This window comes from Mirounga angustirostris, unplaced genomic scaffold, assembly GCF_029215605.1.
Source record: "Mirounga angustirostris isolate CCGP_5_RB_7025 unplaced genomic scaffold, mMirAng1.0.hap1 SCAF_13, whole genome shotgun sequence".
NCBI lineage: Eukaryota > Metazoa > Chordata > Mammalia > Carnivora > Phocidae > Mirounga > Mirounga angustirostris.
In genome coordinates, this window is record NW_026991721.1 from 73,960,954 (window position 1) to 73,984,441 (window position 23,488).

The 23,488-nt window shown below is 44.3% G+C and overlaps 1 protein-coding gene across 2 annotated transcripts in view; it reads right to left on the minus strand.

Moving 5' to 3' along the window:
* MAML2 (mastermind like transcriptional coactivator 2) overlaps positions 1–23,488 on the minus strand; it is a 340,696-nt gene that overhangs the window by 95,758 nt on the left and 221,450 nt on the right. For both annotated transcript variants that reach the window (XM_064577182.1, XM_045894658.3), the window contains exon 2: positions 12,917–14,416. In XM_064577182.1, the coding sequence (XP_064433252.1) occupies positions 12,917–14,416 (1,500 nt within the window). The remainder of the gene's footprint in view (positions 1–12,916; positions 14,417–23,488) is intronic.

The following is a 23,488-nucleotide window of genomic DNA, read 5'->3' on the forward strand; positions in this document are numbered from 1 at the left end:
CATTTTACCTTTCATATATCCTTTGTCAGGAAGCTATCAGCAGATACAATCCACCAAAATGAGAGATTAAATAAGCAAACAGAGCCACACATGGGACCCAGAAACAGGGAGTCTGATAAAGAAAAGACATGAAGGCACTCCCAGCGTGGAGGCAGGAAGTCCTAGGGTGACAGCAGTACCCGTGGGCCTAGAGAACTCCGTCAGGGCAGTAGCTGGGGAGAGAGGGCTCCTGGGAAGATGCATCCAGGAAAAGAAACAACAAACAGATTATCTGACAGGAATTACAGGTGGAAAATTGACAGACGTTTCACAGAGCTGTTGGACGGTATGAGAAGACATATCCAGAGATTCAAGGAAACTTGACAAGTGAAAAGAAAATTAGACACGGAGCTTCTTCAGAGGAATTATGCTTACAGTATCTGGCTTGTCTTAGCTGTAAACATTACTTATGTCTTCATAGTTCTGAAGACACTGATATGGACTTAGGCAAATTTTTGACATAACCTTGTGGCGGCAAAGGGGAAGACAGAGAAAGACTAAAATCCTCACCTACTGTATAAGATGTAATAGATACCGCTTAAAAGGAACAAAGAAAGAGATCTGAGGCATGCATGAATTTAGCGATCTGACAGTAACTACCAGAAGAAGAAACTCAAAATGGTGAAAGTGGTTTCCTCTGGGGTGAGGGCTGAGGGAAGGGGGTGCCAAGGAATAGCTTTTGCCTTTTAGCATGACTTGTCATTTTAAATTATTTGCCTGTGTTACTGTGATAAAAAGAACAAATTTAAAGATGAGGACAGTAATTGCATTTTAGAGTCATAAAATTCAAGGATTATAGAATAAAATTGTAACAAAGGGGGTAAACAAAGTCTCATTACTAAAGGTAAGATACTCGGCAACGAGTCTGGGTCCAGAATCCTTGTCTTCTATTTCTCATTCCCCTGCAGCCCCCACCACATGGCACACCCCTCTCAGTACCTTTCTTAGAGCAGTTGGCATGGTTTTCTGTGTACGGGAAGTGCTTAAATATTTGTTGATTGAAAAATAACTATACCAACTGCTGAATGTTTTCATGGTGATTTTTAATGAGCTTGCTCTGGTGAGCAGAGGGGTCACATCTGAAGTTTACAGCTTTGTTCTCTATGGAGGGATAAGATTATAGCCTAAAAGGATTTTCGAAATGCTCTCCTTGGAAGCTGACTCGGAGGTAGACATTCCATAGGTCTCATCTACTTTACACAATGCTTGGGTTTGCCAGAACCTCATTCAAGACATTGAGATTTGAGTGAGGCAGTCTAACGGGAATTTTAATTATGCATTCCCATATAGTCTCTAAACTCTACCTTGGGATGAGCCAGAACCCAGGTTTGAAGCCCGTCCTGAAGGAATCTAAGTTCCAGGGAGGTGTCACAGGGAAACCTTGAAAGGGGGAAGAGAGACGTATTCTTACTCAAAGTGCAAAAACCATTGATACAGAGCTTCAGAAAACATGACATCTGTACCCCATTATCTCAGCTTCCCAGGGAAAAGTATTCACGGAATTAAAATCCAGTGTTTTGGCCTCGGATTTTACAATGCAGCTTAATAACAAAAACTTCAAAGTAAACAGTGTCATGATGTCTTCGCAAAATGTTCAGTGGAAGATGTCCATCGTGTTACCTAATTCCCCCAGTGATAAATGTACCTTTGAATTCATTTCCAGGAAATAGTTTGCCTCCACTGATGAACTGGCATGCTCTCTTCCATACTGAAGAAAAAGAACCTCTATATCCCCCATATAATTTCTTTTTGCCTTAGTTGCCTGGAAACTCAAAGTTAAATGGAAGCTCAGTTTTGGAATTCAACCATTGCAAGGGTCTACTAACATTTAATTTGGATTGTTTTAGTGGATTTGTTTCTGGTCATCCTTAGTTTGCAAAGGAAAGCGAGCTAACACTTATGAATTGCCTACAAGGTGCAGGCCCTACATTTGTCCTAAGTCTCATGGGTTATTTCATGGAATTTTTTCAACAATCCTAAAAAATAGTGTTGTAATTCTTACTGTACAGATAATGCAGCTCAGTTTCAGAGAATCCAAGTAATTTGACCAAGGCTATCTGGTCATTAAGGTAAACAATGCATAAATTCTCAATAATGTATATTTTCTATTCAGATTGATGTCAGAAGTGATTCAACCCTATTTCTTTTCCATTGATTTTAAGACCATACAACCTGTAACACACACACACTGAAGCTTCTTTCCCTTCCTTCCTTTGTTCTCCCTTCCTCTCCTTCTGTTTCTGTGTCCTTATGTTGGGACTTTCTCTCAGGTACTCTGTTAGCCCTTGGAGGTACAAAGATAAATTATACGCACACTCTGGTCTCAAGGAGCTTGCAATTTAGTGGAGGGGTTGATGTATAGACTTAATTATAATTCAAGGTATAAAGCAATGAATGCAATGAGAGATACAAAATGCTTTGTGAGTTCAGAGAAGAAAAAGAAATTCCACAGTCCCAACTCTAGGAATTCCTGGTTCACTGGACAAAAACAGACACCTAAACTAAATTATCATACAATATCAGAATGGTACCGAAAGAACTGGCACTCTGTTGTATGCACTAGAGGAGGAAGAAACAAACTTTACTTGTTTCAGAGTGTGAGAAGGGGTGATGACAGTAACATGGGCAGTTAGGGCAGAGGATGGGGTTCTAAGACACCTTGGAACTGTCCAAGCAGGTGGGCAGGATCCCATGGCCAGGAGGGAAAAGGAAGTCGTTGGGCAAAAGACATTCAGAGGGAGGAGAGCCAGTCCAGTGCAGGAGAGCCTCGGGGAGTGACTGGATCTGGGGTGAAGGTGCATTTCCAGGGAGGCTTGGCCAAAGCAACAGAGATAAACGGAACCTCAGCCACTGGCCTCGGCCCTACGGAGCATGGAACAAGGCAGAATTTCCTAGACACGTGGTCCAGCCCATGACTCGGAGGGAAAAGCGAGTCGGAAGGAGGGAGGCTTGCAATAATGCAAGCACACAGGGAGCAGCAGAGACAGAGGCAGAGGTGAGGAAGAGGTGCGGGCGGCCATCAAATGATGCCTCATCCAGGAAGCCTTTTTTAGTTTCCAAAGCTATAACAGGCGCTTTATTTTTGCATTCTCCGAATATCCTACGGTCACTTCTATCAGAAACCTTGTAACACTACATAATCACTTGTTTGTGTCCATTACCTATGGGTAGGGGTTGTGTCTTGGTCACTGCTGGTAAATTATTGGTGTTCCATATATGTTTCATAAAAGAAAAGAATCATTTGGAATATTGTTGATAAAATTCTCTTAGTTGACTCTTACCCGTATGATTCCCCGTGATATAGGTCAGTCCAGGCTCCAAGAAGAGTGCCTCTGCACACGCCCCTCCCACAGGTTTAACCCATGGGGCAGCTGAGAGTGAATTCTCTAGTTTCTATCCCTGAAAATTGGAACTGTTGGTGCAGGTCCATGGGCAAATGGTGTTTTAAGAGCAGACTTGTTATGGAGGAAGGTGGAAATGGTAGCTTCTGTTCCTTCCTTCTTGGGAGGACAGGGTGATGTGTTGGCGTCCTTAACTGCCCAGAACAGAAGAATGGATGATGGGTCAATGTTGTAATTCATTCGTTCATTGTTCACTAAATATCCCACATAGTAGCCATATCAGAGGTTGGAATACAATGGTGAACAAGATGGACACCATCCTTGCCTTCAAGTAGCCTGCAGTCTCGTTGAGGAAGACACACAAGAACAAAGATAGATGAGGGGTGATATCAGCCAATAGAGAGGAAGCAGAGGTAGCTGCCAGAGTACAGGATGGGAGCAAATCCAGATTGGGAAGCCAGGGAAACCTTGTGGATCAAATGTCTCAGCTGAGACTGAGAAAGCATAGAGTTAGGTTAGCTGTGCAGAGTAGGGCGGTAGAATGTTCTAGATAGAAGGAACAACATATTTGAAGACCTGAGGGTGAGGGAAAGCATGGTACTTCTCAGGAATTGGAGTACACTTTTTATGGCAGGAGCCAGAGTGCAGTGTGTGTGTGAACTTGGCAGGTAAAGATGAGTGAATGGGGTGCCTGGGTGGCTCAGTCGTTAAGCATCTGCCTTCGGCTCAGGTCATGATCCCAGGGTCCTGGGATCGAGTCCCACATCGGGCTCCCTGTTCGGCAAGAAGCCTGCTTCTCCCTCTCCCATTCCCCCTGCTTGTGTTCCTGCTCTCGCTATCTCTCTCTCTGTCAAATAAATAAATAAAATCTAAAAAAATAAGATGAGTGAATGAGTGGGTGGGAGTCAAGGAATAAAAAACCTGGGACTGGAAACCAATAAATCTTGGCAGGAGCCGGGTCATGTAGAGCTTTATAAGCTACATAAGGATTTGGATTTTATTCTGAGAAAATGAAGATCATTTATGGGCCTCAGGCAGGTGACAGACATGACCACATTCCTATTTTAGCATGCTCACTCCAGTGGCAGGTTGGCAAGACTGGAAGGAGGCAGGCCAGGTTAGCCAGCACTTGACATGAGAAGGGACAATGGTTAGAAGCTCTTCAGGATATGTTCTGCCCATGGGTATGTCCATTCAGAATTCACTCCTTTGTGCCAGAGGCTGTGGGATAGAGAGATGGGCCTGCCAGCTCATTTAGCCTCATGGCTCTCCCCAACACGGATCCTTTTCCAGGAAAAGTCTCTTCATGCTTGTGGCCAATAACAACTTCAGTGGCGAAATGTCCTCTCCTCCCCCCACTCCCACTTAAGGCTTGCCATAGAACAGGTCTCCAGGAGGTCAGGGAAAAGAGGCAAGTTCAAAACTGATCTGTAGGGAAAGGGTGAAAGAGGAGAGGGTACAGCCAAGGGGAGGGGGAACAGGACAAAGACCCCGAGACACAGAGTAGGAATGGGAGCCCAAGACCGGAGCATGAAGCCCACATGCTCACGTGCGCACCTACACAGACCTGTGGACTACCAAGAAGAAGGGCCAAAAAAGCTCTCTGTTTATGAAGTTCATGTTTCCTAAAGGTGGAGCTGAACTTAAGCTCCTGTGAAAAGCAAACTGGAAAATGCCAGTGATTCAGGGTGGAGGGAATTAGCAGCAGAAAGAAAGGGAAACAGGTCAACCACCCCCATTCTTTCTTCCTCGGGGACCTTGAAACTTGATTTTGCAGGATGCACAGGAAAGTAGCCATTGGCTTCCCTCTATTATGCTCTACTCAATTTATTGCTTGGAGAATAAAGTGCCACTTTATTGTTCAGATTCATTGCATGAAATGCAAATATTCAGCCGGAGTTCTCTAATTAGTATCCAGAGAGCTACCTAGGCTCGGTGTGTGTAAGTTTGGTCTTCCCTGCTTAAAATGCACTGTGAAAGAGTAAGATGATTCACTCCCATTACATCTCTCTAATCCTGGTAGTCTAAACATTTGTGCAGTTTTTTGTTTCAGATCAAGAACTCCTTATAATAAACACCTTCTGAATCTCCGATTTCTGTGCCTGACTTTAATTAACCATTAACGTGAAAATTTACTGATTAGTGTACCTGCGAAATGGGTTGTTGCTTCCTTTCGATTTCACAAAAAGAAATCACCACCCCTCTCTACCAAACTGATAACAACTGACATCTGATTAGAAAAGGCAGAACTAATTAGAATGGGTGCAAAGGGGATTGTTTGAGTCACCTACATTAATGCACATTATAGTTAAATATCTGTCAGATTTTCCATTAACCCTCTTGCATTTCCATCCCTGGGATCAAATCTATTTCTTAACCTCATACCCCTTTTTTTCCCTAGTTGGAAACTTCGTATTCAACAGGCTGAATTACGCATTAATGCTTTAAAGGCACAGCTCTTGTTGATGGATGCAACACACTGACAAAGACCTTGGAATGAGAATAATAGAAGTCATTCCCCTAAGTGTGGATTTAAACCCTACGCATTATGATTCCAAGGCTAACATGTTCTTCTTGTTATTGTGTTGATTTCTTTATTGAGGGATACAGGAGTTAATTGTTGCTTTATGCCAATTCATTCTATTGTGTTCTGAGCTATTACATACTCGGATGACAAAATAAAACAGACACGAAAGTGGGATATCCAGCAAAATAGAGCTCTACTCTGTAAAAGGTTAAAATAACACATTCAAAGTTGAACTTGTAGACTTACAATCAGACTGTAGTATATGCGCCCAGTAAGAATTCAGTAAGTATCAGGGACAGACGTGTCCTTCAGATCAAAAGCTCATCAAGGGGTTGGGACCATACCTTCCTGATCTTTTAGATGGGTACAAAGAGGGTTCTTTGCATCACATGATCTTTTCATCTCTAATTCCTGGCACATCGTAGGTGCTCATGAAACTCTCATCATATGAATGTATGCACGAATTATGGTTTTATCCCACTGGGAAACTCTTAAAAGTGACCCTGGACAGTTCTTAAATCTTGATGGATCATGTTAAAGAACAAGAACGGGAATGATTTTTCTTCATCATTTAAAAAAGCTAACCAAACTCCTGAATTTTTTCCTCAAAAAGCAAAGTCACATACCACTCCCCTGGGTATTCTCCATTTTTATCTGGGATCAGAGGTACCAAGAAGCCTGGAAGCAAATCAGCCTAGCAACAGAAGCCAAGAATAAACCAAGCCTGCAGTATGATGAAAAAAGCTCAATTTGAAAATACTCTCTGATTATTTAATTTTTTAAAAAACATTTTTTAATTTTATTTTTTTCCCTTCCCGTATTGTCTTTGTTCAACTTTGTAGAAGTGGTATCGGTGTCCAGGACTGTGCCTGACATATAGAAGCCCTCAACAAACATTTTTTTGAATGAATGAATAAAAACTATTGGTAGAGTTCAGAACAGGGCGGTACTCAATTTAGCCTAAGATCTTTAGTTCATGGCTCTTGGTTGGGCAGATGGGGAAACATAAAGATCTGTGGATTCAGACAAGGCAACTTCAGTGAATTTGCTTGAAGATCCCTCCCTGCATCAGAACTGGCTTACATTTTCTCTGAGGTAGAAATAAACTGGGCACGTAGACAATCATGAAATTTTGAACAGATATCCTAGCGAAGGCCCTGTTAACACAACCCAAACCACTTCTACCTAGTTCCTTAACTTATGCAGCACAGTGGTTATTAACACTGGGCTTAAACTCAGACCAGTTACTAATTGTAGTTCTGAGCAAGTTATTTAACCTCTCTGAGCCTCAGTGCCCTTAAAGGGGGGTTTGCATGTTGGCACAGAGTGGGTATTAAGGTGAAAGCCAACAAATCAACTAACGGAAACTAACAAGACACATGCAAAATCCCCCTCCTGCTAATTTTGCCAATCAAGATTCTTCAGTACAGGTCATATTAATATCTATGTCTGGAAATTTATTTGGATTCTTAGCCCTAGCACTGGTCTTATGGAATATTAAAAACAAATTTTTATTTTCTTTTAAACCAAAAAGATAAATGATGAAATATCAAAAATAAAATGAAAACGCAAACATAATATTCCTGGTCTGCCACGGACAATCCTCAGTATGTATCAGACCTCATCCTTCTTGCCAGCATAGCCCAGCCAAAGTGAGTCATAATGGAAATCACCAAATTGTTAAGGGTCATTTGCAGTGATCACCTAGCATCTCTTGGGTCTCTATCCTAACTTCACTTTAGATTTTATGTCATTTATATCTGACCCATGACCATAGGTTTATTACCATCTTTTGGCTTCACTCCTGGATTCTGAGTATACCCGTTTTGTGTCCCAGCTTGTCTAGGACATTGGCTTGGCCTTGTCTTTGGCCCTTCATGCTCCTGACTTCTTTTGACCTGGTTCTAGCCCTTTAAACCTGAACCCCAGCACTAGTCTAACTGGCTGACCATTTAGCCAGTCTGTGGCCCCCGGCAAAGGGGGTGACTTGCGTGTTATACTGTTGCAGAACATTGAATTCATGATTATTTTCCCACTAGAAAAGGCATTCCCAGCTGATTCAAGGTTCTATCTCTTCTCTGGCACTTTCACTGGGCAATTATAAGGATTTGTCAGTCTAGGAGAGGTCCAGTGATTCCTTCACCCTCAACTGGGTGTTCATCTTTAAGATCAGATATATTCAAAATTACCTTAAAGAAGAAGGAAGGAGAACATGAGTCTTGCCTGATTTACGCCAGGGGTTGATATATAAAGTAGTGAAGGATAAACTTGGCTAGGCAGAGAGAGAGGGGTGAGGTTCTTAATATATGATTGAGGAGCTTGGCTTTAAACTAAGGAGGAAATGTACAAATTTATGTTTCGGTCATAACAAACCATCCATTCCCTGGCTGTGTTCCCTCTCAGAATTCTTAGAGATGGGATAATTCTAAACCAAATATAGAATCCACTTCAGTTTCATGGATCTAATGTTAGAAAAAAAATTCACACTTTTAAGTTTCTGATTATACAGCTCTGACAAAGATCACTTCTTGGTTCAAGAGGTTAGAGCTTTTGGATTGAACTCTCACAAGCCCTAGTGAACCAATAACTCTTTCACACCTTAAACAAGTATCCAGTGACTTGAAGATAAATCAGAACTGCATACATTATATCCCTCTCCTGCCCTCTCCCATAACCTTTAAATCAGAAAGGAAAGGAAATTATAGCCAGGAGGTATTTCCATTTGCCAAGCCCCAAACCTCAGCAAGACAGAGTCACTGAAGACATTTTGTGAAATACCAAATACCATTTGTTCTCTCAGTATCTGGAGAAGGGCTTACTTGAGACCGCCCCAGACATGAAACGATAAAGAGGTCTCTAACAATTTGATTATGCTGCACCCATCTCTCAGGCACCATCCACATCTAGGAGAATGGAGATGGGTACCCAATTAAGACAGACGGACACAGACTCCCCCCCAGTATATTCTTTGCCCGAGCATGCAGATCTGTCTGGGTGCAGCGTTCTGAAGGGTGACGAGAAGGCCATCTTTGCACACTCTGCTCGGTAAATTACAAGCAACTGATCGACAAATTCAATCTACCATCTTGTAGCAGAAAGCCAAGGTTTCCACCATTTCCAAGGTGAAAGAATTCCAATTAGAAAAATCCCATAATAAGTCTTCCTATGTTTGACACAAATTGAGTATGACATGCAGAAAAAAATTTATGACCAGTGCTTTCATTTAGGACACTCTAGTTGATAAACTTAAGAATTGCTTAATTCCCCATCTTTCCCCTCCTGTGGCTTTGGTCATGAGTAACAGAGATTTTGCTAATTGGAAATGAGAACACACTTTTGTACTGTCTACTATAAAGGGTGGGGTTAAAACTACCCTCCCTGAGCTGACAATACTTAGTAATATACTAGATGAGACAATAAGAATTAGAAAAACCTTAAAAATATGCACATCCAAATGAAAGTTGCTTCTCAAAATTACCATCTTGGAAAGCAACTCATTTATTTACTTTATTGCCTTCAGAGAAAGTTCACAAGCCATATTTGAAATCCAGTCCTATCCTATCACTTATTCCTTGTTTTTGACCCAAAGCAGCATTACCCATCTTGACTGTTTTCAAAGATCACCCTGCCAGGATGAATATTACCGCACTGGTAATAATCCACTCAATGTGGGGCGCCTGGGTGGCTCAGTTGGTTAAGCGACTGCCTTCGGCTCAGGTCATGATCCTGGAGTCCCTGGATCGAGTCCCGCATCGGGCTCCCTGCTCGGCAGGGAGTCTGCTTCTCCCTCTGACCCTCCTCCCTCTCATGCTCTCTGTCTCTCATTCTCTCGGTCTCAAATAAATAAAATAAAATAAAATAAAATAAAAATAATCCACTCAATGTGCTAAAAGCTCTGAAGACAATAATCCCCAGAGCAAAACCCTGTAACTGTGCTGAACAACAGCACCCTTATTAGCATAAGTCCAGCCCCCCCCAAAGGTGAATGCTTTTAAGAGGGCACCACTTATTTGACCATGGAGCTCTGGTACACTTGCTTACAACTCAGACACAGGACTTCCGAATCCTCCCTCTTGGAACTGTTGAACAGGAAGGGACAATTTGATTCAATCTACAAAGTTAGGATAAAGCCGTAAATGGGTCGCCATGTCTGGCATGTACAGAAGGGGCCTTTGGCTTGAAATACTGCTGCCACTTCCACCACTTTTTAAGAGCTTTCTTGAAAAGAGGAAAATTATCTTGGCATCATGTGTCATAGGCACTGGAAACAGTTAAATATCATCTAAGACACTGAAAGATGTATGTCGATTTGGCCATCAGCACCCACTGGTGTGCTTGGGTTCTGGAAGCTTCGAGGGGGATGAAGAGGTCATGAGCGTGGTGTACAGTTGTAGATAGGAGAAATGGAGCCGGAAACAGGACCGAGGATGGCAGGAAGGCTCCCAAAGAAGGGCTGACGGGGTGACCAAAGAGACATATTTCCTGTTGTAAATGGCTTACTTTGGTTAGCTCCATAATGTTCACCCTCAGGAAGGTCAACAGTCACACAGATATTTTTTTATTCTTTTCTATAACAACTCTGAAGGTTAGAGTTTAAGACTTTCTTTATCCCCAAAGGACTTCATCTACCCTGTAGATTATGTAAATACGGCTCACTATTAGAGGAAATATTCTTTTTGAGAATTTCACAATGGTCTATAAGTGGTCATTCATTTCCCAACAAATCCTACCTATGAGCTGTATAGCCAGTGGCTAAAAGCACAACAGACCATCAGAATCCCAGCTCTGCTACTTCTTATCTGTGTGACTTTGGAAAGGTTACTTAGCCTCTCTGTGCCTCACTTGCATCCCCTGTTAAGATGAGAACAATGGGATTTCCTTCATACCGGTGAAATGAGATACCATAAGGAAGCAAGACAGAAGTCATGCCAGTTACAGGGTAAATAATAAACACTACCTTTTATTAATATCCCATTATTTATTATTTCCATTTTTATGATCAGAAGTCTGGGCTTAGGGAGGGTAAATCACTACCCACTCACTATACTGCTGGACAAAAATTAATGAAGGATAGTTTTCTTTTATTCCTCCAAAACTCTTTATGTTAGAACTTGAGACTTACTCCATCTCCTACATAAGAGTAATACTTGTTAAAAATATTCTGAGATCATATATGGCTCTTTCCATGATAATCATAATAACTGCCAACTTTATTCTAAACTCTGGGTGCAAAATTATCTCATTTTTAAGGTATTTATTGATTTATTTTAGGGGCGGAGAGAGTGTGAGTGCACATGTTGGGGGGAAGGCAGAGGCACAGGGAGAGAGAGGATCTCAAGCAGGCTCCCTGATGAGCACAGAGCCCGACACGGGGCACGATCCCACCACCCTGAGATCATGACTTGAGCTGAAATCAAGAGTGGGACGCTTAACAAACTGAGCTACCCAGGTGCTCCTTAATTTTATTCTAAAAAAAAAAAAAATCCTAGGCTATATTATTATCACCCCCGTTTACAGGAGAGAAAACAGGCTTCATGAGGTCCAGTGACTTGCTTGAGGTCACACAGCTAGTGAATGTCAGAGTAAGAATTTGAACCTAGATTCATCCAAACCAAAATGACAACTCACGCCATTAGGAAGTAGTTCCACAATACCGTTTATCAATGATTCCCAAATTACCTGTTAAAAAGGAACTTTGTAAAATATACACATGACTCTGCTCAAGTCCATTCTTCATCAACTACAATTAAAAAAAAAACCCACACTTTTTTTTTTAACCCCCCACACTTCTTAAGTGGATAAGAGCTCAAAGCTTTCCTTGGTGCAGAGCTCTCGAATGCTGGCTGAGCATAGTTTTCCCCTGGCACACATCTAGGGCAAAGGTTAGCTTGGCCACGGTCTGTGGTGCTTGTGGCATTCTTGTCTGGGCAGTAGCCACGAAAACTACTCTAGGAATGTGATTGGAATTAGGCTCAGTGCCGTCATAATACCCTGACATATTGTTTTGACGTGTAATGTGTTGTCTTTGTGCTTGCCCACTAACAGAGACCCGTCAAATTACACGCACAAAGCAACGTTCAGACTTTCTTCCTTCCAGGAGGAGTTTCCGCTCTCAAATTCCCTGGGGATCTGAAATTCCTCACTAGTGTGTGCTCTGGAGACACCGAACTATCTCTTCATGCTATTCACGTCTGGGGCAGAATAAAACCTCTGCTTTATGTTAATCACAGGATATAAGGTAACCACTGATATTTTTTTCCTGTTTGTAGTGATGACGATTTCATCATTTAACACTTAATGCAGCCATTACTTTCTCCAAAAGACTTCCCTGATTTCCCCTTGCACGGTAAGACACCCAACCTCTGTGCTCTCATGTTATTAGCCTTTCCACTTAGTATTCAAATGAGAGTTTTAAAGCCTGTCTCTCTCTCTCTCCAGACTGTGCCTGAAAACAGGGACCATGTCTTATTTAATGCACCAGCATGGAGTCACAGCAGGATCTATTACCATGCGTTCGGCATTCGGGCATTTCAGTTGGTTGGTGTGGATGTAGACGGGTCATTAAATACTCTTAATATCATGTCTGGACTTATTTCAATTTTCAGCATAATCACAACATCTTGCACATGGCAGGTACTCAGGACGCGCATGTGGACTTAATGACCGACTTACTGACTGGAGGAATAAACATCAGGTGTATCCGAGTCTTACTGCCAACCGGACACGTCATGAAAGGTCATGAATTACAATGCAACATTCTGAATAAGCAAGAGCCTTTGACCGCTGCAGATCCCAACGAGAGGAATGATCTACAAGGAAATACTAGCTCTTGCCTCCAGATGCCCGGTGTGAGCTGGGCTTCAGGAGGCCTTCGCGGGAATCCCACAGGACCGCCACTATCTTCGCGGTCTCGGTTCTGCCCCAACACGGAGGTTGCAACCAGAGCCTAAGGACCAGGCTAAATGGTCTCCGGGTCCTCTGCGTTTGGGGTAGCAAACTTACGTCTTACCTGTCGGTGCTGCTGGGAGACTTGATACCCCAGGCCTGTGATGGGCTGGTTCTGCATTTTCTGAAGCAGGATCTTTTGCTGCAGCGGCAAGGGGGACCTTAGCAAAGGCTGACCGGACAGGGGCTGGGCGGGCTGGGACTGCGGCGGCGGCGGCGGCGGCGGCGGGGGCTGCTGGCCTGAAATGGAGCTCGGCGGCTGCGGGGGCTGCGGGGGCGGCTGCGGGGGCTGCTGGGGCGGCTGCGGGGGCGGCTGCGGCGGCTGCGGGGTGTAGTGCAGGAGAGATGGCTTAGCCTGGGAAGGCAAAACAGAAGGCATCTGCGGGCTTGCTTGATCTGAGTTAAAATGGAACAAAGGCTTAGTGTTGCCATGCCGGGGCTCCATGGCTGTGTGCGGGGCGTTCATGAAACTCCGACTGAGATCCTGAGGCTTCTGCTGCATGAGCACGTCCAGGTGCCCTCCCTGGGCCGACGGGCTGGCCTTGTACATGTAGTTAGCCATCACCTTCGACTGGCTGCCGCCGCCCGCCACCCCAGGCATCGGGGAGCTCTGCGGGCTGAATGGCTGCTGACCGAAAGAAGGGCTGGGGATTTTCTCCTGCCCAAACGGACCGGGCGATGGCCCAGTGGAGGAGGGCAAGGCCGACCAGGCGGTAGGCTGGTGCTGCTGCAGCCGGGCATGCTGCTGACGGTTGGCCGCGATCTGCTTGAGCTGCTGGGCGTGGGATACTTCCTGCCAGCTCGACAGGGCCCGGCTCGCTCCCGAGGCTGTCTGAGGCTGAGCCTGGCTCTGAGGGACAGAAGGGACCGGGGAGGAAGCGGAGAGCCCGGAGTTGGCCATGGAGAATGCAGGGCCAGCTGATGGGGGCCTCAGCTGAGGGGAGCCCGAGGGGCCCTGGGTTAGGCCCGGGGAGTATTCACTCTTGATCACTGTCTTCTCCATGGGCAAGGAGGGCCTGGGAGTGCTCCTCTGGCTTTGCTGACCCAAGTCAATGTTAAATGGGTCATCCTGCTTGATGGTGGCATTGATCATGTTCTCCAGCTCCAGGTCACTCATGGGAGGCACAGATATGTTGGTCAGTTCATTGAACAGTTCCTGCAGCTCTGGGTCCATCAGCTGCTCTACAGGGTCCTCTCCGTACCTATTGGAAAACATGCTCTCCTGGGTCATCTGGCCATCCATGTGCTTACTGCAAGATAGAGTCTCTCCTGGTTCCTTCTTCACTTCCTTTAAGCCCATATTAAAGATACCATTTCCCGGAGGATGTGTATGGGGTGGCAGAGTGTTAGTCTTCCGCAGGGGTGCTTGGCTCATGGGCAAGCTCCCTGACATAATCTGATTTTGTCCATTATTTACTTGGAGGCCCCCTTGTCCTGCAGAGAGGTTCTCCCCGACGCGGATTCTCTTGATATCAAGGAATGAGTTGTCAACAAAGCCATTGGGCCTCTTACTGTTGACAGGAGACAGGTTAACCACCTGTTTTCTTTTCAAGGAACCCTGGAGCTGAAAACAGAGAATGAAAAAGAAAAATATGAGATATTAGTCCAGATATGCTTTTAGTCAAAAGAGACATGATATTTAAATGTTATTTTTTGTTTTTTTTTTTCCGTTTACACACAGGATGAATTCAAAAAGAAAAAGGTACACATGAAGCACAGTCTGGAATATAATGAAACTCACCAAACAGAATAAATGGTTTCTGGAAGAACGGGTCAATTTGTGATTAGAGATCACGTTGGTTCCCGTTATCGGTACAGAGGTCAATGGACGGAAAATACTTCACATATCATCAGGAGTCATTGATAATACCTACAATTGGTCACCAAATGTGGTTTTCTGGAGCAGGCCAAAATATTCCACACACATGCACACACGACCCCACACAGCAACAGACAACTGGAATGAGCACAATTCTGACTAAGATGGGAAACGCTGAAGAGTCTAAAGGTGGGACACAATTTCCAGTTTCTCTTTTTCACGGATTCATCTGCGAAACCCTTCATCGCTATTATCCTCTAAGTAGGTAATCAGAAGAGTTGTTGTATCCAAGGAGATAGTGTATCTGTTATTCTACTATTTTTCTTCCTGTAATTCCACGGCTTTGCATCCAAGCCCCTGCAGCAACGTCGTGTGGGTGCACGAACACTGTGAGATTATCCTTTATCAAATGAGACATTCTAAGCACAGATTTTCCTGGGGATTCATTTCTTATGTTGCCTGTCTCGAAAACTTAAAACCAAAACCAAGGTGCAGAGAACCAGTACTGCGCATTAAGAACTCAGGCTCGGGAGCCGGCTAAGCTGAGCTCAAATTCCTGTCCTATCACTGAGTGCTGAGTGATCTTGCCACTCTATGTACCCGAGCCTCAATTTCGTTATCTGGAAAATGGGGGCGATAGCACTGAATTCATAGGAAGAAATGAGACAATGCATGTAGAAGTTTAGCACAGTGCTTGCTATCATCAGAACTCAATAAATTATAAAAAAAAAATTACTTACTACATTCTCAAAGAGGAGAGCCTCACCAAACCGCAATAGTCACAATCAAATGTTAAAGCACTTGATTCACTAACTCAGTGATTAGATTGCATTACATGGACTTTAGATATTATAGGGAAAGAAATAAGGACCGTACAGTCATACCAGTAAATTAATGAGAAACAAACATTCACCACTGATCTTGAGATCCTTGTTGGTTTGCCTCTCAAGTGAGAGACTATATCTATTCAAGCATGGCTCTCCCAGGGCAGCTGACCCACTTAAATTATTTAATGTTTGTTCAGGATAATTGTAAAATACCTGAGGCAGGATACTTCCCAGATACAAAATGCTACCACTTTTCTTTTTCTCCCTTTTCACTTGCTACCACTCCTCCACCCTCCTGAAGATTTCTAGGTAACCTAATTAGAAAGTGAAATTGACATAACTGAGCATCTATTATATGCCAAGTATTTTAAGTACGGTTACTTTATTTTTCTTAATCTTTACAACAACCAGATTCGATATGTATTATTTTAGAGCTATTATTTTACAGATAAGGAGACTAAGGCTCAGAGAGGCTAAGTAACTTGCCCAGTGTCACACAGCTAGTCAGCGGCAGACCTGGGCTTTGACTCAAGGTCTGTGTGATTCTACAGCCTGTGCCATTACCACTATATTATGCTCCAATCGGCTTGTTCAGGGCTAGGGTCTGCCCAGCGGGAAGGGACCAAGGGCAGTGAGCAGACAGACATCCCAAATCTCCAGTGAAATGAGAGGAATCTGGGAATGGCCAGGATGCAGTTATAGGGCCAAATGTGAACAGCATGTTTCTTGTCATGTAGCTCATCAATCCCTATTTCAATAATCCCTTATCGTGGTTTTGCTCACTCACAAGCAGTATATAGTTAGAGTGGATGCCCCAGGCTCTTCTAACCGGTTTTTACCTTTTCCCATTGCCGAATGGTAATCAGAGAAAGGAACCTGACCTCAACTGGGCCAATCAGTTCCTGCCACAGAAATTCTGGAATTGGAGAAAGTGAGACCAGGCTTTCTTTGGATGACTGCATTTACAAAACTTGTGAGCTGTTGTTCCAATATGTCAACCAAAGCCTCAGAGGAAGTGAGTCTGTAGAAAGAGAGAAGACTAACACAGAGAAGGGAGACACAAGTTTTGGCAAAATTTGAGGGCTGGGTTTCAATCCCAGATCAGTCTGCCTCTCGCCTTGTTTTCCTTGATACAGTGTGGAATCTTTAGAATAAATCCTCCCTTTTGCTTGAGATAGTATGAGTTGGGCTTCTGTTATTTTCAGCCAAGAGGCCTAACCAAGTCCCATGAAATTTCACATTGGGTGATGAGCAATCTGCAGCAAGGCATAGGTATACTTTGCCCCTGGGTGTGGAGCTCCCCACTCCACCATCTCTGCTGTCTCTGCATGTTTGCTGACGGCTAAGCTTGCTACTCCTTACTGTAGGCAACATCATCACAGAACACCGTCAGCCATCACCATGCTCAGCCGAAACTCAAAGTGGCCCCCGTCTGTCCTCGGGGGTCAGGAAGAGCACAGACTGGAGAGGCTCAGTCATGTTACCTCAAGAGTGGCCACAATTTTTATTCTAGCATAAGTTACATTTTGAAAGTTTTTTCACAACTAGTACAGAACAAACAAAGGAATACATTCTTTTTCCAGATTTGGGTGATTGCCTTTGATCTACTTTCCACTGCTTTGAAAAAACCTGTTCTGCTGGATTCTCCCATTGCTCAGGCCACTCCCTGGGCAGTGCCTTGCAGAGTCTGGGAAGGAGCACCAGCACTTTCTCTAAGCTATCAGGACTGGAGGGGCCGTAACAAATTTAGTGGTGGTAGCAATAATCATCATCATCATAATAGTAATAATAATAGCAGTCATTCATTGAGGGTTTGCATGCTAGGCATCATGCTAAGATCTTTGCATGGACAGTCTCATTTAATTCTCACAATAACTAAGAATTCTCAAAACACCTTTATGAGGCTGATATTACTTCTACCCAACCACCTCCCCCTCCCCAATTTGCAGAAGAGAAAATAAAATTTGGAGACTGAGACTTCAAGGTCATGCAAATAATAAGCAATAAAGCCAGGGGCGTCCTCTTGGTTTCAGCTTAGGTCATGATCTCAGGGTCCTGGGATCGAGCCCTGCGTCAGGCTGTGTGCTCGGCAGGAAGTCTGCTTGAGATTCTCTGTCTCCCTCCCCCACCACTTGTGTGCTCTCTCTTTCTAAAAAAAAAAAAAAAAGCAATAAAGCCAGAAATCAAACCAGAATTTGCACTGCAGAGCTTGTGCTGTGCTGTAAATGGTACCCTTTATAAACAGGGTTATCTCTTAGAACACTTTCCTGCCCAAAGCTAGGAAATAACAGGAACAGAGGGCATAAGACTTGTCTCTCAGGTATATGTGTGGGGTCACCACCAGCACAGCTGGAGGGATGACTTCAGATGGGGAGCAGAAGTCCTCCTTAAGTGATGCTGGATAAAAGGAATTCCATTAGGACTCCATCAGGCAGGACACTTTACCAGGAGAATTCTGGGGACAGTCTGTGTTCTGCCTCATAGAGCAGAGCTTTCTAATCAAAGTTATGTCACCAAGACCAGTCAAATGCATAGCCTCAGTAGATATCAAGCGACTGGCACAAGACAATCAACGATTCTCAAAGTTCAACCTTTGAAGTGTATCCTTTGCTGGACTAAAGTTTCTCCATCAGATATATGGCTGTGTATTATGGTGGAGGGTCTCCAAAGGTTCTGTTAACAAAATGCAAATATTCTAGAAGAAGTAGAGGAGGAACACAGTTAGTCACTAATACCTCAGTGAGAAATAGTTCATCAGATAATTCAATGCCATTTTACAGGCCAAGAATAGTCCCAGGAGGGCACCTGGGTGGCTCAGTCATTAAGCGTCTGCCTTCGGCTCAGGTCATGATCCCAGGGTCCTGGGATCGAGACCCACATCAGGCTCCCTGCTCAGCGGGAAGCCTGTTTCTCCCTCTCCCACTCCCCCTGCTTGTGTTCCTGCTCTCATTATCTCTCTCTCTGTCAAAAAAAAAAAAAAAAAAAAAGAATAGTCCCAGGAAATGAGACTGAGTCAGAAGAATGAAGACCTGGGTTTAAATTGAGGAGAGGGGCAGGACTAGGAGAGTGAGTGGCTCCACACTTGGACCTTTCTAGTGGCTGGGGTAGCCGGGCTGCGGGAAGCTAGAAGTGTATATCCTGAGTGCCAGAGGGGCCAGCAACTTCCAGAAAGCAGTTATAACATTGAAACAGAAGAGGGAAGAATCTCCAGAAATAGGTCTCTCACCCACGGCTGACTTACCCATTAGGCACTGTTAGGCACGGTACCCAGGGCCCACGGTAGACTTAGGGGCCCATAAAAATGCTTGGATTTCTTTGAAAACAGAAGAGAAATGGAACTTTTCCATACAGAACAGTAATATTTCTTAGACATATTTTTATGTCAACGTGGTCATAATAATTTTTTATTTATTTTCTATTTTTTTAAAGATTTTATTTATTTATTTGTCAGAGAGAGAGAGAGAGCACAAGCAGGGGGAGTGGGAGAGGGAGAAGCAGACTCCCTGCCGAGCAAGGAGCCCGATGTGGGGGCTCGATCCCAGTACCCTGAGATCATGACCTGAGCCCAAGGCAGACGCTCAACCGACTGAGCCACCCAGGCGCCCCGAAATATAATTTTTTAAATTGTGCAAGGAAGAAGGGGCCCCCTCAGAAGAGCACCTGAGGCCCCCCTAAGTCTGTCACCTAAAAACCACTGTGTACTGATACTTATTTTAAGACAGGTACTCTTAAGAGTTGTGTGGAGTCTTGTTTAATCTTTCCACGGCTCTCTGAACGTGTATTCCGATCCTCATTTTATAAGTGAAGAAATCGTGGCTCCTGACGTGAAGATTACATAGTGAATGATACAGGAGCAGGATGCCACCCCCCCACGCCTGTCTGGCCCCAAAGTCCTTGTTCTTCATCACTAACCACACTGCTTGCCTTCCCTTCAGCCTTCAGCTCGCCACAGGCTGACACTGTTCTGGACACGGTGGACTCAGAGAACCAAGACCAAAGGATCACAGAACGAAGATGTATCGCATACACAGGGCAGGGGTAAGGACATTCGGGACGCACAGGGATGGATAGCAGGGAGTGCCTGGTGACCTGACTGGTTAGAGGTTGCTGGTGAAAGCTCAGGACATCGCCCTCGAGGCTCCAACAGAAGAAAGGGAAGAGACAAAGGGTCACTTGGTCAGTCAGAAAGCTTTAGTAAGCATCCAGAGAGAGTTCTGAACCAGACCCTATCAAATCATCCCTGGCCTTAGGGAAATAGGCAGAGGATGAAGCCAGGGGCAGGACGGAAAGGCTTCACATGAGTACCACATGTTAATATTTACACTTTTCCTGTCACCTAGATGGGCTGAGAAGCAGTCTTCGTTGTGTACAATAAATCTGCACCCAAAGTTTTATGTGTAATTTGTGAGATTATACACATAATATCACCCTTTCACTGGCTACCCAAGGAAAGGGCTTCTTTTGGGAATGATTTCAACACAGCAAGTCGGGTCTGGTTTGCATACTACACAGAAATCACTGGACTTTGCTGCAATCCAACAGACTGTTTCTTTTCACTCTCGTTCTTGTTCTGATTTTCCTACGTGAACACCTCAGTGCTAGTTGAGGCCTGTGGTCTCTGCTGGGGGAAGGCTGAGGCCTGCTCAGGGCCAGGTCCAGAGAGAATGACCTACCTGCCCCAAGGGCTGGGGTTGGAGGTGCTGGGACAATGCCTATGGCCAAGAAAAATCCAGCACACAGCCGCATCGGGGCTGGGGTCCCTCAGTAAACTCTCCTTTTGAACAGCTGTACTTTGGTCTTCCAAAGGACTCAAACATAAACTTCCTGGAGGGATTTAAAAAGGCCATTATTGCGCAATCCCCTGGTTTCTGTTTCTTGCCCTGCTCCCTATCCCTTTCCACAAAATAAATGCATTCTTTGTCTCCTGGGCTGCCCTAGAAACAGAGACTATGCCACACAAAGGTAACAATTCAGTCCATAGGTCACATTTCCCCCCCCAAGTAGATTTCTGTCTTTTTCTCGTGCATAAGCACAAGAACCAGATTTACCACCTCTGAGATACTCCAGGGAATGAATATCTTGGTCTCATCATCTGTAAGCTTTCCTCAGGCCATTTTACTCACAGCTGATTAGTGATAGGGTGGGATCCTAGACAGTAGATTCCAGAGCTCAGCACAGCACCAGGAGGTGAGTTGATTCCTCCCGAATCTCTTGCCCCCAACAAACTAGATGGGATTTTTAAGTCCTTTTCCTAAAGGTTCCTGAACACTCCCCCTTCTTACTTGGCCCTTGCAGAGTCCTGAGCTACCTGGTATTGTGGGGTATTGTTTTCTGTCCCTATAGTATTTAGGTTTGCCCAACTAGAGTTTAAGCTCTTTGAGGGTGGGCGCTGTGCCTTATGCTTGACTGGGTTCCTCTCAGCACCCACCACAATGCTGGGCATATTATAGGTGTTCAAACAGTACTTTGTGGGTTGATCTGAGCACTTGGGAAGCTGGATCCTTCTAACGACTGAGCAGTCAAACACTGGTGTAAGAAGAAGGCTGTGGCTGTGGGAACGTTTTCATTTCCAATTCCCAAGCAATTTAATGGTTTTACTAGAGTTTGGCTTGAGTGCTCATGTTCTTCTGAACCCTGAAGTCAGAGGAATGTGAAGCCCCGAGGACCGGAACCACCTTGTCATCCGCATGAATGAAAAGGGAAGGGGCACGTGAGGCTTTGTGACAGACTCTACTCTGTGTTGAGCCTCTGGAAGGGATTCCAAAGTTGGGGTGCAATGCTTAGCCCCATCTCGACTCCATGCCCTATATGAGTGAACTCACGGGAGCTGAAAGTCGGGGCATATATCCTGTACGCTTTTGAGTAACTTCCACTTCTACTTTTTAAAGAAAAAGTAGGAACTTTTTTCTTTTTTGGTAAAAGGTGTCAGGGAAGGCCTGTTAGATCAATTTGGGAAATTGGTTCCGTTACTTTGTTCCAAGAGGTTTGAACTCTGAGATATGTGACTATTTGAGTGAAGAAAATAGCTGTTCTTCGTGAAATCCAAGATAAAATGTTATATGGAAGCAAGAACACTGCCAATTCAGGATCTTTGTAGAAAAAACAAGTTAACACACTGTCCTTCTAAAGACACTAAAGGCCAAGTGCCCCATATTCAAAATGTCTTTAATGCCTCCCCGGCCCCTTTCCCATCTTTCCTAGTTGGCTTGTGGAAGAGTAAGTAGAAGAGCTGGAATTTGCCTCAGCTTTCCTCATCTGTAAAATGGGATTTGCTTATTCAACCATTCAACAGGCATTTATGTGGCACCAAGTATATACTCTGTGAGACGGTCTACATCATAAGATTGCTGTGAGGAACCAAGTGGTTAAAGCATATAAAGAACCTGGAAAATTGGTCTTAGAACATGATGCTCGATAGATGTTAGAACCAATTAAAAAAAAGAGAGAGAGAGATTGACCAGTCTGTCTGGAAATAAAGCCGAAAGTGACAACGCAGTGTGATGGTTGCTCTGTAAGGTGTGCAGGGGATTATAGGCACGGAGGGGAGGAAAGGAATCCCTCTCCCTTCCCTTCCAATGACGTGCCCTCTGATATGTAAATAAATATGATGTTTTGTGATATTCTGATATTCTGCTAGCAAGTGTAAACAAAACCTGTTGTTTAACAACAGGGGCATGTTTAAATTAAATCAAGAAGTTCAAAGTAGGATGATTTTCCCACATCGTCTACTATTTTAATGTCATTCCAGATCTACTCAGTGATAACCAGTGTGATTATCCTGCCGACGATATCCTTAGTCATCCTGACGAGTCACTGCAATTGTCGGAAGGCAGGGGCCTGTAGGGACCATCTTTCAGAGATCGACTCTCTGGGTTTAGCAGAAAAATGAACGGAATAGTCTGTAAAAGCCTGACAAACCCAACTGCTTGTGCATGAAATACTTTACCCGTGACTCACTTTTTGCCCAAAACATATCGAAGTGAATCCAAAGTAAATGCTATGTATAAAATGTTGGCAATTCTCTTGAAATCTCGAAATGTCCTCCTCAGCAGAATGTACAGTGTAGCAAGCATCATTAATCAAGTGGCTTCTCTCTCCGCCTTAGCTGGAGGGCCCAGTCCAGAAGCTTTCGTTCGAAGGGGACTTGCTCAAGGTCCATCTCCTTGGTGAGGCCTTGCCCTCCTACTTTTCTTTTTTTTTTTTTTTTAAGATTTTATTTATTTATTTGAGAGAGAGAATGAGAGAGGGGAGGGTCAGAGAGAGAGGCAGACTCCCCGCTGAGCAGGGAGCCTGATGTGGGACTCGATCCTGGGACTCCAGGATCATGACCGGAGCCGAAGGCAGTCGCTTAACCAACTGAGCCACCCAGGCGCCCACCCTCCTACTTTTCCACCCGTTCTTTCTCCCTGCTTTCAGGATTTTAGCACTCTCGGTCTGATTTGTTTTTTGCAATTGATTTCAGGTCTGTGAGTTTTTTCATTACAACATCATGCCAAGAAGTCACTGGAAGATAGACTCCTTGGATGTCACTCATCTATTCCCACTAGCCCAGGCCAGCACCAGCCCAGGGAAGCACTCACCGACTGGCTGGTGATCTGACTTACTGGGCACTCAGTGGTCTGGGAATGCGAGATGAGTCCGTTTATGGGGCATATATGATTCTCTGCCATTGCCGTGGACCACACCCCCTTTATACAGCCCATGGCTGATTCTCAGCGACTCTCTGTCCCACTGTCGGCTGAGAGATACTGGAGAGGAAGGGAGAGCATGGATGCTTTAAGAGATGGCTTTCTTCTCGTATGATGGTGGGACTTGGACTCATTCCAAAGCATTGGTCAATTTGAATATCAGGGGCACCCAGATGGCAGAGAGAGAGCCCTCATACCATTCCAGGGTTGTCTATTAATTATTTTGGGGTTTGAACATGACTACTAAAGAACTCTCACCTTTTGGTAAAATAATATAAAACACAGGCATCCCTAACTCCATA